This window comes from Elephantulus edwardii, unplaced genomic scaffold, assembly GCF_000299155.1.
Source record: "Elephantulus edwardii isolate Elephantulus edwardi_28Jun2011 unplaced genomic scaffold, EleEdw1.0 scaffold00041, whole genome shotgun sequence".
Classification (NCBI taxonomy): Eukaryota; Metazoa; Chordata; class Mammalia; order Macroscelidea; family Macroscelididae; genus Elephantulus; species Elephantulus edwardii.
The window spans coordinates 6,111,811-6,124,236 of NW_006399791.1; the positions used below are offsets into that span (position 1 = coordinate 6,111,811).

Genomic DNA, 12,426 nt, shown 5'->3' on the forward strand with positions numbered 1-12,426 from the left:
CTCATCTGGTTTTCGCTCATTAGTGTTCAAGGCCTCAAACCTGTTCCTGAGATGGTTCTGAAATTCAGGTAGGATAGATTCAAAGTCATATTTCGGTTGCCTTGGATTTGGTTTAATTTTCCTCAACTTCAGCTTGAACTTGCATATGAGTAGTTGGTGGTCTGTTCCACAATCATTGTGGAACAGGCTAAATAGGTACATTAAAATGGGGGCATAGTCATATTATAGAGGGAAAAACTAGTAACAACTGCAGTTGCAAAAAGAAAACAAAACCCAACAATGCAAACAGCATGTCGGCCCTTTACAAAGTTTATAAATTGCCTTAAATTGGTGATCTGACTTTTTATTCCAGCTCAGTACTCAGCAAACAGCTAATTCTGGTGGCCTTAAGCAGGCTGTGCTTCACTCTAAAGCTGTAGTGATTACCACCCTTGCATCTTTCCTGTTCTTAGTGGTACCACTAATCTCTGTAGTCCCCCTAGGAATGTCATACTACTTTAGATTTATTATTTCTTAGGTAGAGGCAGTTCTAGTGACTTTTGTCCCTACATGTCAGGAATTCAATATGGGGGTTCTGCCAGTTGCTGAGTATGTCTTTTCCAGTTATGCATTGTGAAAGTGAGGAAAACATTATAGGATGGGTTCATAGATCTGCCAGACCCACTGTGAGTGGAACCAGAGCTAGGATTTTATTAGGACCCCTAGTCTGACTGGTGGACTTTGATGACATTTTGATCTCCTGGAACTAATGTAAATTCAGAGCCAATATCCAAGAATCCCCTAAATGTCTAATTATTTCATTTTACAGGCTGTAGCTCTTGGGAGTTGGTTAGGAGAAAAATTAATGGTATAAATTATTGACAGCATATTGGAGTCCTTACTCAATGAGACTTACTTGGCCTCTCCTTCATTCAAAGGTGGTCGTGGTTATTGTATACCATCCAGTTGGAACTGATCCATTACTGACCCTCCACTGGTTTTCAGAGGCAGTTAATTGCTCAAGAGGAGATTGCTCATCCTTCTGCAGAGCAGGTGGTAGATATGAATCACGTGCCTCTGGGATTGCAGCACAGTTTCCCTAGGTACTCTTGTTCTCTTTTTCACAGTAGAAGTCACTTTATTGTATTATTGAACTATGCATTTTTTTAATTCATTCTTGTACATTTTCTTCCCCATCCTGCAATTTACTTCTTGTTCCAAATTGTCATACATGTAATGCCTGATCATATTTTTTCTCAAACAGTTCTTCCCCTTATATTGCAGTGTTTGGTATCTATCCACTCTTTTCCCATTCTCTCCCCAACCACCCTTCCATGTCTGTCCTATTTTATAACAGCCATGTTATGCAGTATTTGTTGTCCTTTTGTGACTGAGATACTTCATCAACATAATGTCCTCTAGTTCACCCATGTTGTGTAATGTTTTGCAAGTTCATTGTTTTTCAATGCTACATAATATTTTATGGTATGGATGTATCATAGTTTTTCTATCCATTCGTTTGTTGATGGGCACTTGGGTTGCTTCCTTCTCTTTGTTATTGTGAATAATGCAGCAATAAACATGGGTGTGCATCCATCTGTTTGAGTCATGGCTCTGGTTTACTACCAGAAATAAAAGCTGGGTTTAGAAGAGTTTGTGACACTAGAGACATTATTGCCAATGTCAGATGGATCTTGACAGAAAGTAGTGTACCAGAGGAATGTCTATCTGTGTTTCATTGACTATGCCAAGGCATTTGACTGTGTGGATCACAACAAATTGTGTCTAACCTTTAGGAGAATGGGAATCTCATAGCAGTTGATTGTGCTTATGCAAAACCTACATGGGGACCAGAAAATAGTCCTCAGAACAGAGCAAGGAAACAATGCATGGTTCAAAATCAGGAAAGGAGTGTGTCAGGAATGCATTTTGTCTTTGTACCTCTTCAATCTATATGCAAAACATCATTCAGGAGGCTGGAATTTATGTGGAGGAATGTGACATCAGTATTGGAGGAAGACTCATCAACAACCTACGTTGTACAGATGACACAACCTTGTTTGCTGAAACTAGGAGGACCTAAAGTGCTTGCAGAAGAAAGTCGAGGACTGTAGTCTTCAATATGGATTGAAGCTCAACATCAAGAAGACAGAGATTCTCACCACTAGGCCAACTAGCAGCACCATGATAGATGGAGAAGTGATTGAGTTTGTTTACAGCTTTAGCTTGCTCAGCTCCACAATCAACACTCTTGGAAACAGCAGTCACGAAATCAAAAGATGAATTGCACTGGGAAAATCTGCTTTCAGGGACCTCTTCAGAGTACTGAGAAGCACCAATGTCAGTCTAGAGACTTAAGGTGCACCTGATCCAGGTCATGGTCTTTGCAATTACTTGCTGTGCATCAGAGAGCTGGACAGTGACTAAGAATGACAGAAGAATCTATTCTTTCACAGTGTAGTGCTGGATAAAATCTTGAACATACCATGGACTGCCAAGAAAACAAATCAGTATGACTTGGAAAGGGTGAAACCAAGTTTCTCCTTGGTTGCTGTTGTTATGTGCTGTCGAGTCGTTTCTGACTCATAGCCACCCTATGCACAACAGCCCTAAACCCTGCTCTATCCTGCGCCAACCGCACCGCCTCTGACACACCCATCCCGATTACCCCAGTCACCGAATCAATCCATCTCATAGAGGGTCTTCCCCTCTTGCACTGTCCCTCCACCCTCCCAAGCATGATGTCCCTCTCCAAGGACCCGTCCCTCCTGGCAACATGTCCAAAGTATGTCAGATGAAGCCCCAGAATCCTTGCCTCCAAGGAGTAGCTTGGTTTAATCCTCTCCAAGATGAATCTGTTTGTTTTCCTGGCAATCCATGGTACATTCAGTACCCTTCTCCAGCACCACAGCTCAAAAGCATCCACTCTCCTTCTGTCCTCCCTAGTCATTGCCCAACTCTCTGATGCATAACAAGCGATAGCAAAGACCATGGCCTGTATCAGGTGCACCTTAGTCTCCAGAGAGACACTGTTGCTCCTGAGTACCTTAGAGAGGTCCCTAACAGCAGACTTTCCCATCGCAATATGCTTTTTTATTTCCTGACTCCTGGTGCCAAGAGTGTTGACTGTGGAGCCGAGCAAACTGAAGCTGTGAACACTCTCAATCTCTTCGTCATCCATCCTGACACTGCCAATTGGTCCAGTGGCGAGAATCTTTGTCTTCTTGACATTGAGCCTCAGTCCATACTGAAGGCTGCAGTCCTTGACCCTTCTCAGCAAGTGCATGAGGTCCTCCTCAGTTTCAGCAAGCAGGGTTGTGTCATCCGCATAACGGAGATTGTTAATAGATCTTCCACCAATCCTGATGCCACAATTCTCCTCATAGAGCCCAGCCTCTCGGATAATCTGCTCTGCATACATGCTGAAAAGGTATGGAGACAGGATGCATCCCTGGCGTACACCCTTCCCAATTTTGAACCACGCAGTGTTACCCTGCTCTGTTCTGACTACTGCCTCTTGGTCCAAGTATAGGTTTCGTATTATATAGGCCACCAGAGCTCCCTACTTTCTCCTTGGAGGCTAGGATTTTTTTAAGCTCTATCTCACATACTTTGGTCATGTAGCCAGGAAGGACAGGTCCTTGAAGAAGGACATCATGCTCAGAAGGGTGGAGGGACAGAACAGGGGAGGAAGACCCTGCATGAGATGGATTAATACAGTAACTACAGCAATGGGGGTAGATGTGTCAGTATCAGTGAGACTGGCTCAGGACAGGACAGGCTTCAAAGCTGTTTTACATAGGGTCGCTGTGAGTAGCAGGAGACTCAGCAGAACATAGCAACAACAACAACATATTCCCAGTAGTGGAATTGCTGGATCAAATGGTATTTCTATTTCCAACTCTTTGAGCAAGTATCAGACTGCCTTCCATAGTGGTTGTACCATTTTACATTCCCACCAGCAGTGAGTAAGATTTCCATTCTCTCCACAGCCTTGCCAGCATTTCTTGTTTGCTCTCCTGTTGAACTTAGCTGTTGTTGCTGGGGTCTAGGTATTCTTTTATGACCTAGGGATAAAGTTAGGCTAAACTGACTTAAGTCTAAGAATTGAGTCTAATGATTCACATTAAACTGCTGTTAACACACCCTAGAATTTTTTCACTTGTACAAATTAAATCAATATTTATATTCATCCATCTCTTATAACTCCTAGGGCAACTTCTAGTAGCCAGTGTGTACTGACATGGCATCCTTGTATATTCAGTATAAACCACATTCCCAGACTCCCTTTCAGGTGATTAACTGTTCATACCAAATCTCATCTGACATGAGCCTTTAACTTGAACGAACTGATGCCTTTGAGTTGTGGTGTTGGAAAGAGAGCACTGAAGAGCACTGAATATCTCATGGACTGCCAAAAACGAATTTTTGTCTTAGAAAAGTGTAGCCGTTCTTTGGAGGCAAGGATAGTGAACCTCATCTCACATATTTTGGGCATGTTGCTAGGAGAGGTTATTCCTTGGGTAGGAATATCATGCTTGGAAATATGGAGGGTCACCAAATGAGAGGAAGAACCTCACCAAGATGGATTGACACAACAGTGGGCTTAAGTGTGTTGGAGATGGTGAGGATGGCACAGGATTGGACAGGGTTCAGAATGATGTTCATAGGTTGCTGTGAGTTATCCTCGACAGCACCTAACAACAACAGCAAGCAGATCTCATCATGAGGGTAATTACATGATATAAGGTCAGCTGCACCATAGGAGAGAGATGGGAAATCCTTCATGCAAATTACAGCCTCTGAAAACCCAGTGGAAGGTCAGCTATGAGTCAGTTTTGACTCAGTAGTAATAACAAAACATCAAAGAAATAATCAGATCTCACCAAGGGAGTGAATACTGCCAAACCAAAGACTCAAAGGCAGCCAAACTGACACACAACCATATTGTTGTCCAAATCAAAATCGCCAATAACAGTCCATTTCAGATCACTAGTACTTAGCATATTGGTATTATTTTGTTCCATTTCATTTTTTACAACTTCGAATTTTTCTTAATTCATACTTTGGACATTTGACATCCCGATTAGTAACTGATGCTTGCAGTTGTTTCTCCTCTTGAGTCTTGCCATATCAGCAAATGAAGGTCCTTCATTAGGTGAAGGCTTTCCTCCATGCACAGCATTTAAGGGAGACTCTTCTTTGAGGAGAGAGCTCTTCCAGTCATATTTTAAGTGTCTTCCAACCTGGAGGCCTCATTTTCTGGCACTTTTTCAGGTAACTTTCCACTATTGTTCGTAATGCTTTCACTGGCCAGTTTTTAAACAAGTAGAACGTCAGGTCCTAGTAAATGTTTGAGAAAAAGAGGACTATATTCTTCTGGAACATTGTATTTTCCCTTGTTCAACACGTGATGCCATTTATCCAAAAGTTATTGCTTCCTGAGAGAAATCCTAACAGCTTCTTGTGAGGACACTGTGCTTAGAGTAGGTTCTATGGAACCATTCCTTCCTGCCATAAAATTACAGTACTTAAAAGATGGAAAATAATTTTTCAGATAGGGCAATGTGGTGTCCTCATTAACAAATGGAGTTTTTTTGAGGCTTTACAGAGCCACATGGCTTATATATGAATCTCTGTGTCTGTGCTGTTTCCTCTCCCCAGGCCCAGAAAAGGTCTACCTGCTGCTCAATTGATGGGCCAGGCTCTTCCTACCAGGAAGATGATATTCAGATCATTGTTCATTGTTGTTGAGCTAAAACCAACTCATAGCTGAAGTGAAACGCCATCGGGTTCCAGAGGCTGTAAACAGCATGAGAGGAAATTGCCCATCTATTTCGGAGCAGTTGCTGGATTTTTTTTAAAAAAAAATTAATTTTAATGAAAGCTTACAGAGACTTTGGATTTCCATTCATCCATTGTTGCACTTTTCTCCTTGCCCAACCTACCCCCCAGTTTGCTCTTCTCTTTGCAAAGTAAAAGAAAAATTCTTTCATTGTTTTACAATCCCTTCCCCCAGGTCCACTCCATTATGCAGCCTTCGTTCTGGACTCCTATCATGACAATAATACCTAATCACATATCCCTTTTAAACAGTTCTTTCTCACATCTGTTCTGTGCCCATTTATTTTTCAATTGGGTTGTTTACCTTTATCTTATTGTGGTGCGCGAGTATTTTATAAATTCTAGATATAAGTCCTTTATCTGACATGTCATTACCAAATTTTTTCCCCAGTCTGTGGCTTCCCTTTTTACCCTGTTGGAGAAGTTTTTGGGTGTGCATAAGGATTTGATTCTTAGAAGGTCCCATTCATCTATTTTATCCTCTCCTGGTTGTAGACCCCTTGCCTTTTTGTTGGCAGCAAAACTCCCTACACATTAGGCCATTAGAGTTCTTCCTTGGGTGCTGCTGCTGTAGTGCTGACCCTCTAGTTTTCAGAGGCTGCAAATCACGTGAGAGGAGTTTGCCCACCTTTCTCCCTTGCAGCAGCTGATAAATTTGAATCAAGTACCTTTCAGGCTAAGAACTGCCAGAAGTCCAGGCTGGGTTTAGAAGGGGTCGTGGTACTAGGGATATTGTAGCTAATGTTAGGTGGATCTTAGCTGAAAGCAGGGAATACCAGAGGAATGTCTATCTGTGTTTCATTGACTATGCAAAGGCGTTTGACTGTGTAGTTCATAACAAACTGTGGCTGACTCTGGGAAGAATGGGAATACCAGAACACTTGATCGTGCTAATGAGAAACCTCTAATGGGACCAAGAGGCAGTCGTCAGAACAGAGCAAGGGAACACTGCATGGTTCAAAATTGGGAAGGGAGTACACCAGGGATATGTCCTGTCCCCATATCTGGGAGGCTGGGCTCTATGAGGAGAAATGTGGGGTCGGTCAAGATTGGTGGAAAATCTATCTACAATCTGCGATATGCAGATGATACAACCCTGCTTGCTGAAACTGAGGAGGACCTGAAGCGCTTGCTGCAGAGGGTCAAGGACTGCAGCCTCCAATATGGATTGAGGCCCAATGTCAAGAAGACATAGATTCTCACCACTAGACCAATTGGCAGCATCAGGATGGATGGTGAAGAGATTGAGACTGTTCACAGATTTAGTTTGCTTGGCTCCACAGTCAACACTCTCAGCACCAGCAGCCAGGAAATTAGAAGACGTATTGCCATGGGAAAGTCTGCTGTTAGGGACCTCTCTAAAGTACTGAAGAGCAATGGTGTCTCTTTGGAGACTAAGGTGCGTCTGATACAGGCCATGGTCTTTGCAATCACTTGTTATGCATCAGAGACTTGGACAATGACTAAGGAGGATAGAAGGAGAATTGATGCCTTTGAGCTGTGGTGCTGGAGAAGTGTATTGAGGGTACCATGGACTGCTAGGGAAACAAACAGATTCATCCTGGAAAGGGTCAAACCGGGCTGCTCCTTGGAGGCAAGGATTCTGAGGCTCCATCTAACATACTTTGGACATGTTGCAAGGAGGGACAGGTCCTTGGAGAGGGACATCATGCTTGGTAGGGTGGAGGGACAGCGCAGGAGGGGAAGACACTCTATGAGGTGGATTGATTCAATGACTGGGGTAATCGGGATGGGTGTATCAGAGACGGTGCGATTGGCACAGGACAGCAGAGTTTAGGGATGTTGTACATAGGGTCGCTATGAGTCGCATGCGACTCGATGGCACATAACAACAACAACAACCACGTTTCAGGATTGCAGTTTGGCTCCTTCCCACTAGGTCACCAGAGCTTCCTATTTCCCCGGCTCCTATTTCACCATCCATCATTGCACAGCCACACACTGAGCATTTACTGTGTGCCAGGACCATCTCATGAGACATTTCTAGATTAGCTGACAAGTGCTGCCAAAGAGAAGGCAGAGGAAGGAGTGAACAAGACGGACCAGGGAGTGAGGGAAATGTCATGTAGCTCTCTGAGGGCGAGTACTTTGCTGACACTGAAATCAGGGTTTCGGCGAGCGGAGGCTTCTCACCTTCCATTTTTACCCTTTGAAGAAAAACTCAAAACAGGTGATTTGAGTGCTTGATGGTGTTGGGCTTCAGCCCAACACTCTGAAAGCTGTGCCCACGTGTCTGTCAGGCAGGCAGGCGGGCGTGCAATTTTCTGGGAGGGGTCACAGTCCTTGTGGACGTACTCTGCAAGGGTGGCGAGCCTTTAAAAGTGAAAATCCCGGCACAAGGTCGCAGGCTTCAGGGTCCCCACGTGCGCTGGCGGGGGCGCGCCTGGACCGCACGCGGGCTGCACGCTGCGCAGACTCCGCCCCCAGCGGCCGGGTTTAAAAGCAGCGAAGGCATGAGCTGAGAGGATCCTTGGTGCCACCACCCTCGCCGCTGGGAAACACGCTGAGCGACAGCTATGGCCCGGCGAGCGGGAGGCGCTCAGCTGCTGGGTGGCCTGCTTCTCTTTGCTTTGCTGGCTGCCGGCGCCGCCCCGCTCAGCTGGGACCTCCTTGAGCCTCGAGGCCGGGCCACCAAAATCCGAGTGCACCCACGGGGCAACCTCTGGGCCACCGGTAAGTTCCTGGGAACCTGGTCCAGCAGCTTGTCCCATCCTGTCCTGATGTCCTTTCCCTTACCATCTCTCTAGTCATAGATGTGCAGGTGGGCACCCTGGGCTTTAATTCAATACCTGTGGAATAAGACCCCGAGTAACTTGGTTAGGTTTAAGGTAGAGCTGGCTCCAGATGCGAGCTGTGACAGCCAGCTGGTGCCCCTTCTCGGCTCTCTGCGTTCTGGATCTTCTTAACCTCTGCTGTCTGTGTCTTCTCCCTCCGCATCTCCACCTGCCAGGCACCTCTTCATTCTCTGCCCTTTCCTCTCTCTTTCTAAGCAGACAACACAGCTGGCAGGCTTTTCCCCTGACCCTGGAGCCATTCTCTCCACTCCTATATCTTTTCAGGAGAAGTTGGGGTGGTGGGAGTGTACAGGCTTTGCTATTACAGAGGAATGACAGGGTGTCTTTGTGGCTACTTGGTGAACAAGAAGAAAGCCGTGCATCTTTCTGCCATGAAAACTGAAAGATGGGCGAGATGGGGAGCTTTCCCACTGTGATGGGGTCCTGCCTCCTGACTTCCATGTGCCTTGGCACTTCCTTTCTAGGTCACTTCATGGGGAAGAAGAGTCTGGAGCCCCCCACTCCCTCCCCACTGGGGACTGCTCCCCACATCTCCCTAAGGGACCAGAGGCTGCAGCTGAGTCATGATCTGCTCAGGATCTTCCTGTTAAAGAAAGCCCTGGGCATGAACCCTGGCAGCCCAGGAGCCCACGCCCAGGTGAGCCAGGAACGCCCCCCCCCCCCATGTCCCTTACCCTGGGCCCAGGCCACCCTTGGATCCAGCAGAGGAGGAATTATCACTGAGCATTGGGTTTAGAGTGTGACTGCCCTCCAGGTGTGATGGGTATGGATGCCAGAAAGCCAGGGTTCCAGCCCTTCCGGTGACTCAGGACTCAGAGGGAGAATCTCCCTATTAAGTCCTGCGGAGCAACCTGATTCAGTGTCCTGTCAGATGACTTAACCTAGGATTGTGCAGCTTCTTGCAGTAGGACCTTCCTCCCCCATTCACAGACTCTTGCTCTACCCCACCACTGTCCCTACTCCCAACATTAGCCAAATCCTCATTTGCTGTGCCTTCTAAAGAAATAAATGCTTGTGGCCAAAATGAGACTGTAAGATAAAAGAATAATCCATGTTTAGTGGTCAAGACAGAGCCCAGACTTCTCCTTGGCCTTGTTCTTTCCATTCAGTCTTGCTGCCTCAGTGACCATGCCAGGGTCCCTTGACATTCTCTGGGCTAGGTAATTATTGCGGTGAGTTGGCCTGTGCAAAATGGAATGTTTAGCAGTATTCTTAGTCTCTCTACCCACTAGATGCAATATCATCCTCTTCACCCCTGTTTGAGACAACACAGAATGTCTCCACACATCACCAAGCATCCCCTGAAGTTGGAGGCAAAAATCACTATAGTTATAAATACTATATCAAAGTCTTAAAACTGAAGTCAACCTAGACCTACTCACTAGCCTGACAGAGCAGCTGCCCTTCTGATGCCTGTTCCTGATGCTGTCCCCATTGCCACCTTCCTCTTTGGTACTTGCTGTGTACAGAAGGCAGTGTGGTAATAAATGTGGGCTCTGATGACAAAGTGCTGGGTTCGTAGCCCATTTCTGCCACTTACTAGCTTTGTGGCTTTAAAAATGCCATTTAAGGGAGCTCTGGTGGTCTAGTGGCAAGAAGCTGCACTGCAATCCCAGGGATATGCGGTTCGAATCCACCAGATGCTCTTCCAGAAAAAGAAGTGCAATCTCCTCCTCTACCAGTCAGATCCAATTTGACAGCACACACACACTAATAAAGGAAAATGTTTTTTTTAAAATGCCATTTAATCTAAACATCATTTTCCTCATCCATAAAACAGGGATGAAACAGTGTGTATCTCTCATTCAGTGAGAACATTTATGTCACTTGCTTAGCTTGGTGCACAGAAAACTAAAACCAATTTCAGTGCTATGAAGTCGATTCCTATGCATAGTGACCCTACAGCATAGAGTAAAGTCGCACCATCAGTTTTCTGAGATTGTATGTCTCATTTTTCTTCCTTGGAGCAGCAGTTGAGTTTGAACTATTGACCTTTTAGATAGCAGCCCAACACTTAACCTATTATGACTCCTTCATGTATTTATTTAGTAAAAGAGAGTTAAAGTCCCTCCTTCCCGTCTGTGTGCTCCCGGAAGCCCCTGTTCCTCTCTTTTGTATCCCCCACCATGGCTAATGTGTAATGCATATCTGTTGAAAGAACAGGGAAAGGATCCCTAGAGAGGATCCCAACTCCATCCACCTTCTGTAACCCTACTGATGCACAGAACCTCCCAAACCCCAGGGACTTCAGAGTTAAGAATCAGAAGCTTAGTTAGGTTGGCTGCACCTGAAGGATGATGGCACCTTTGGGACCACAGGTTTTGAAGGCCTGAAGCATGCAGTACCTAACCCTAGGGTGTGGGTGTGGGGCTTCAGAAGTGAGATCAAAAGCAGAGCTGAGGGGCAGGGAGTGAGGGCCGGTGTCAGGCACTGTTGGACTTCCTTGATCTCCTTTGAGTGTCTTAACCACCCTATGAGGTTTGGGCTGCTATTCTGAGGAAATCACTGCCCCTGAACCCTCCCAGGCCCAATGGGGAGAAAGGTGGTGGGGAACAGCTACAGCTGGGCACTTACTATGTTCCCACTACTGCAGACGCCTAGCACTTAGGAATGACATTGTCATTTCCTCTGTGTGTTCCCCTTCAGTACAGGAGGCTGCTGGTGAACATACTGCGGAAGTGAAGCAAATAATGGGGCAGCCACAACGTCACGGCTTAGATTGTGCCCACCCAGGAAAGAGGCTTAATGGGACCTTCGTCATGGCCCCCTCTGAATGTAGACCCTGGGATCAGATCTCTGTAACTCCAGTACTGTGATTTCTGGTCGGAGTCACCAGGAATATTACCAGTTCAGACACAAATGATGATGTTCCAGCTGTATTTCTTGCTTCTCTGTTGAAGTTGTGAATAAAACCCTGCGCTTTATTTAGAATGTTTGGTCCTTTCTTTCCAGCTAAATTTAAGGGAATGGAAGGGAGGACAAGGGGACTGGTGAGATTGGCTAGCTCCCAAAAAAGCTCAAAACTCTGCATGGCATGAGCCCAGCACTGACTCTGGGTTCATTCATTCACTCATTTAAAGGAGTTATTCACCTCCTGTTCTACACATACGGAGCTGTTGTGGCACAGTCGTAGCGAGCTGCACTGCTTACCCAAAAGCCTGTGCCTCTCAGGCGGTTTGAATCTGCCACGGGTTCTGCAGAGGAAGAATGGAGGATCCTTCAGTTATTTACCACCTGGGAAAGGCGATGGGGAGGTCAGCGATGAGTCGGAACTGACTCCCGAGGAGTATAGGTTCTATTCTCAGCCCTGCCACCTACCGGCACAGACAAGTCCCTGACCTGTTCCCCACTGCAAAAAGGGATTCCCAACAGTACATTCCAGGCTCACACATCTCTTCTCATTTCATGGCAATGAAATGCCAGGAGCGCCACGCGAATACAGGGCCAAGAACCGAAATGGTATCTGCACTGGCTCTCTGCTTACTCTCTGGCCCCGGTAGAGTTCCCAGATTTATTCCAAAAAGTCTTATGCCAAAAAAATTATTTGAAATTAAAAGGTAAGTTTTATCTGGCAATCTTAGCGTTGGAACTTCCACATTGCAAGTTGAAAATACTGAGTCTAAAAACGAGCGGGTAGCGGGTACCTCGGGCCCCGCCCAGAGCTGACATCCTGGGAATCCCAGACCCTACGTCATCTTTCCCCAGAGTCCCGTCCCACAGCTGCCGTGGGCCCCGGGCGCCGCGGGACCGCCTCCTGACGCCTGACCACGCCCACAGCTCAGAATCA

The 12,426-nt window shown here is 46.1% G+C and overlaps 1 protein-coding gene across 1 annotated transcript; it reads left to right on the forward strand.

Moving 5' to 3' along the window:
- Nucleotides 1-8,360: 8,360 nt before the first annotated feature.
- NMB (neuromedin B) lies at nucleotides 8,361-12,404 on the forward strand. The gene is made up of 4 exons (XM_006885208.1): nucleotides 8,361-8,517; nucleotides 9,104-9,304; nucleotides 11,286-11,437; nucleotides 12,345-12,404. The coding sequence occupies exons 1-4, from the start codon at nucleotides 8,361-8,363 to the stop codon at nucleotides 12,402-12,404; spliced, it is 570 nt and encodes a 189-aa protein (XP_006885270.1).
- The last annotated feature ends 22 nt before the right edge of the window (nucleotides 12,405-12,426 follow it).

Coding starts and splice junctions, on each gene's coding strand:
- NMB (XM_006885208.1), top strand. CDS start 8,361: ATGGCCCGGCGAGCGGGAGGCGCTCAGCTGCTGGGTGGCCTGCTTCTC. Junction 9,305..11,285: donor GGAACGCCCCCCCCCCCCAT/GTCCCTTACCCT, acceptor GTTCCCCTTCAG/TACAGGAGGCTGCTGGTGAA. Junction 11,438..12,344: donor GACCCTGGGATCAGATCTCT/GTAACTCCAGTA, acceptor ATCTTTCCCCAG/AGTCCCGTCCCACAGCTGCC.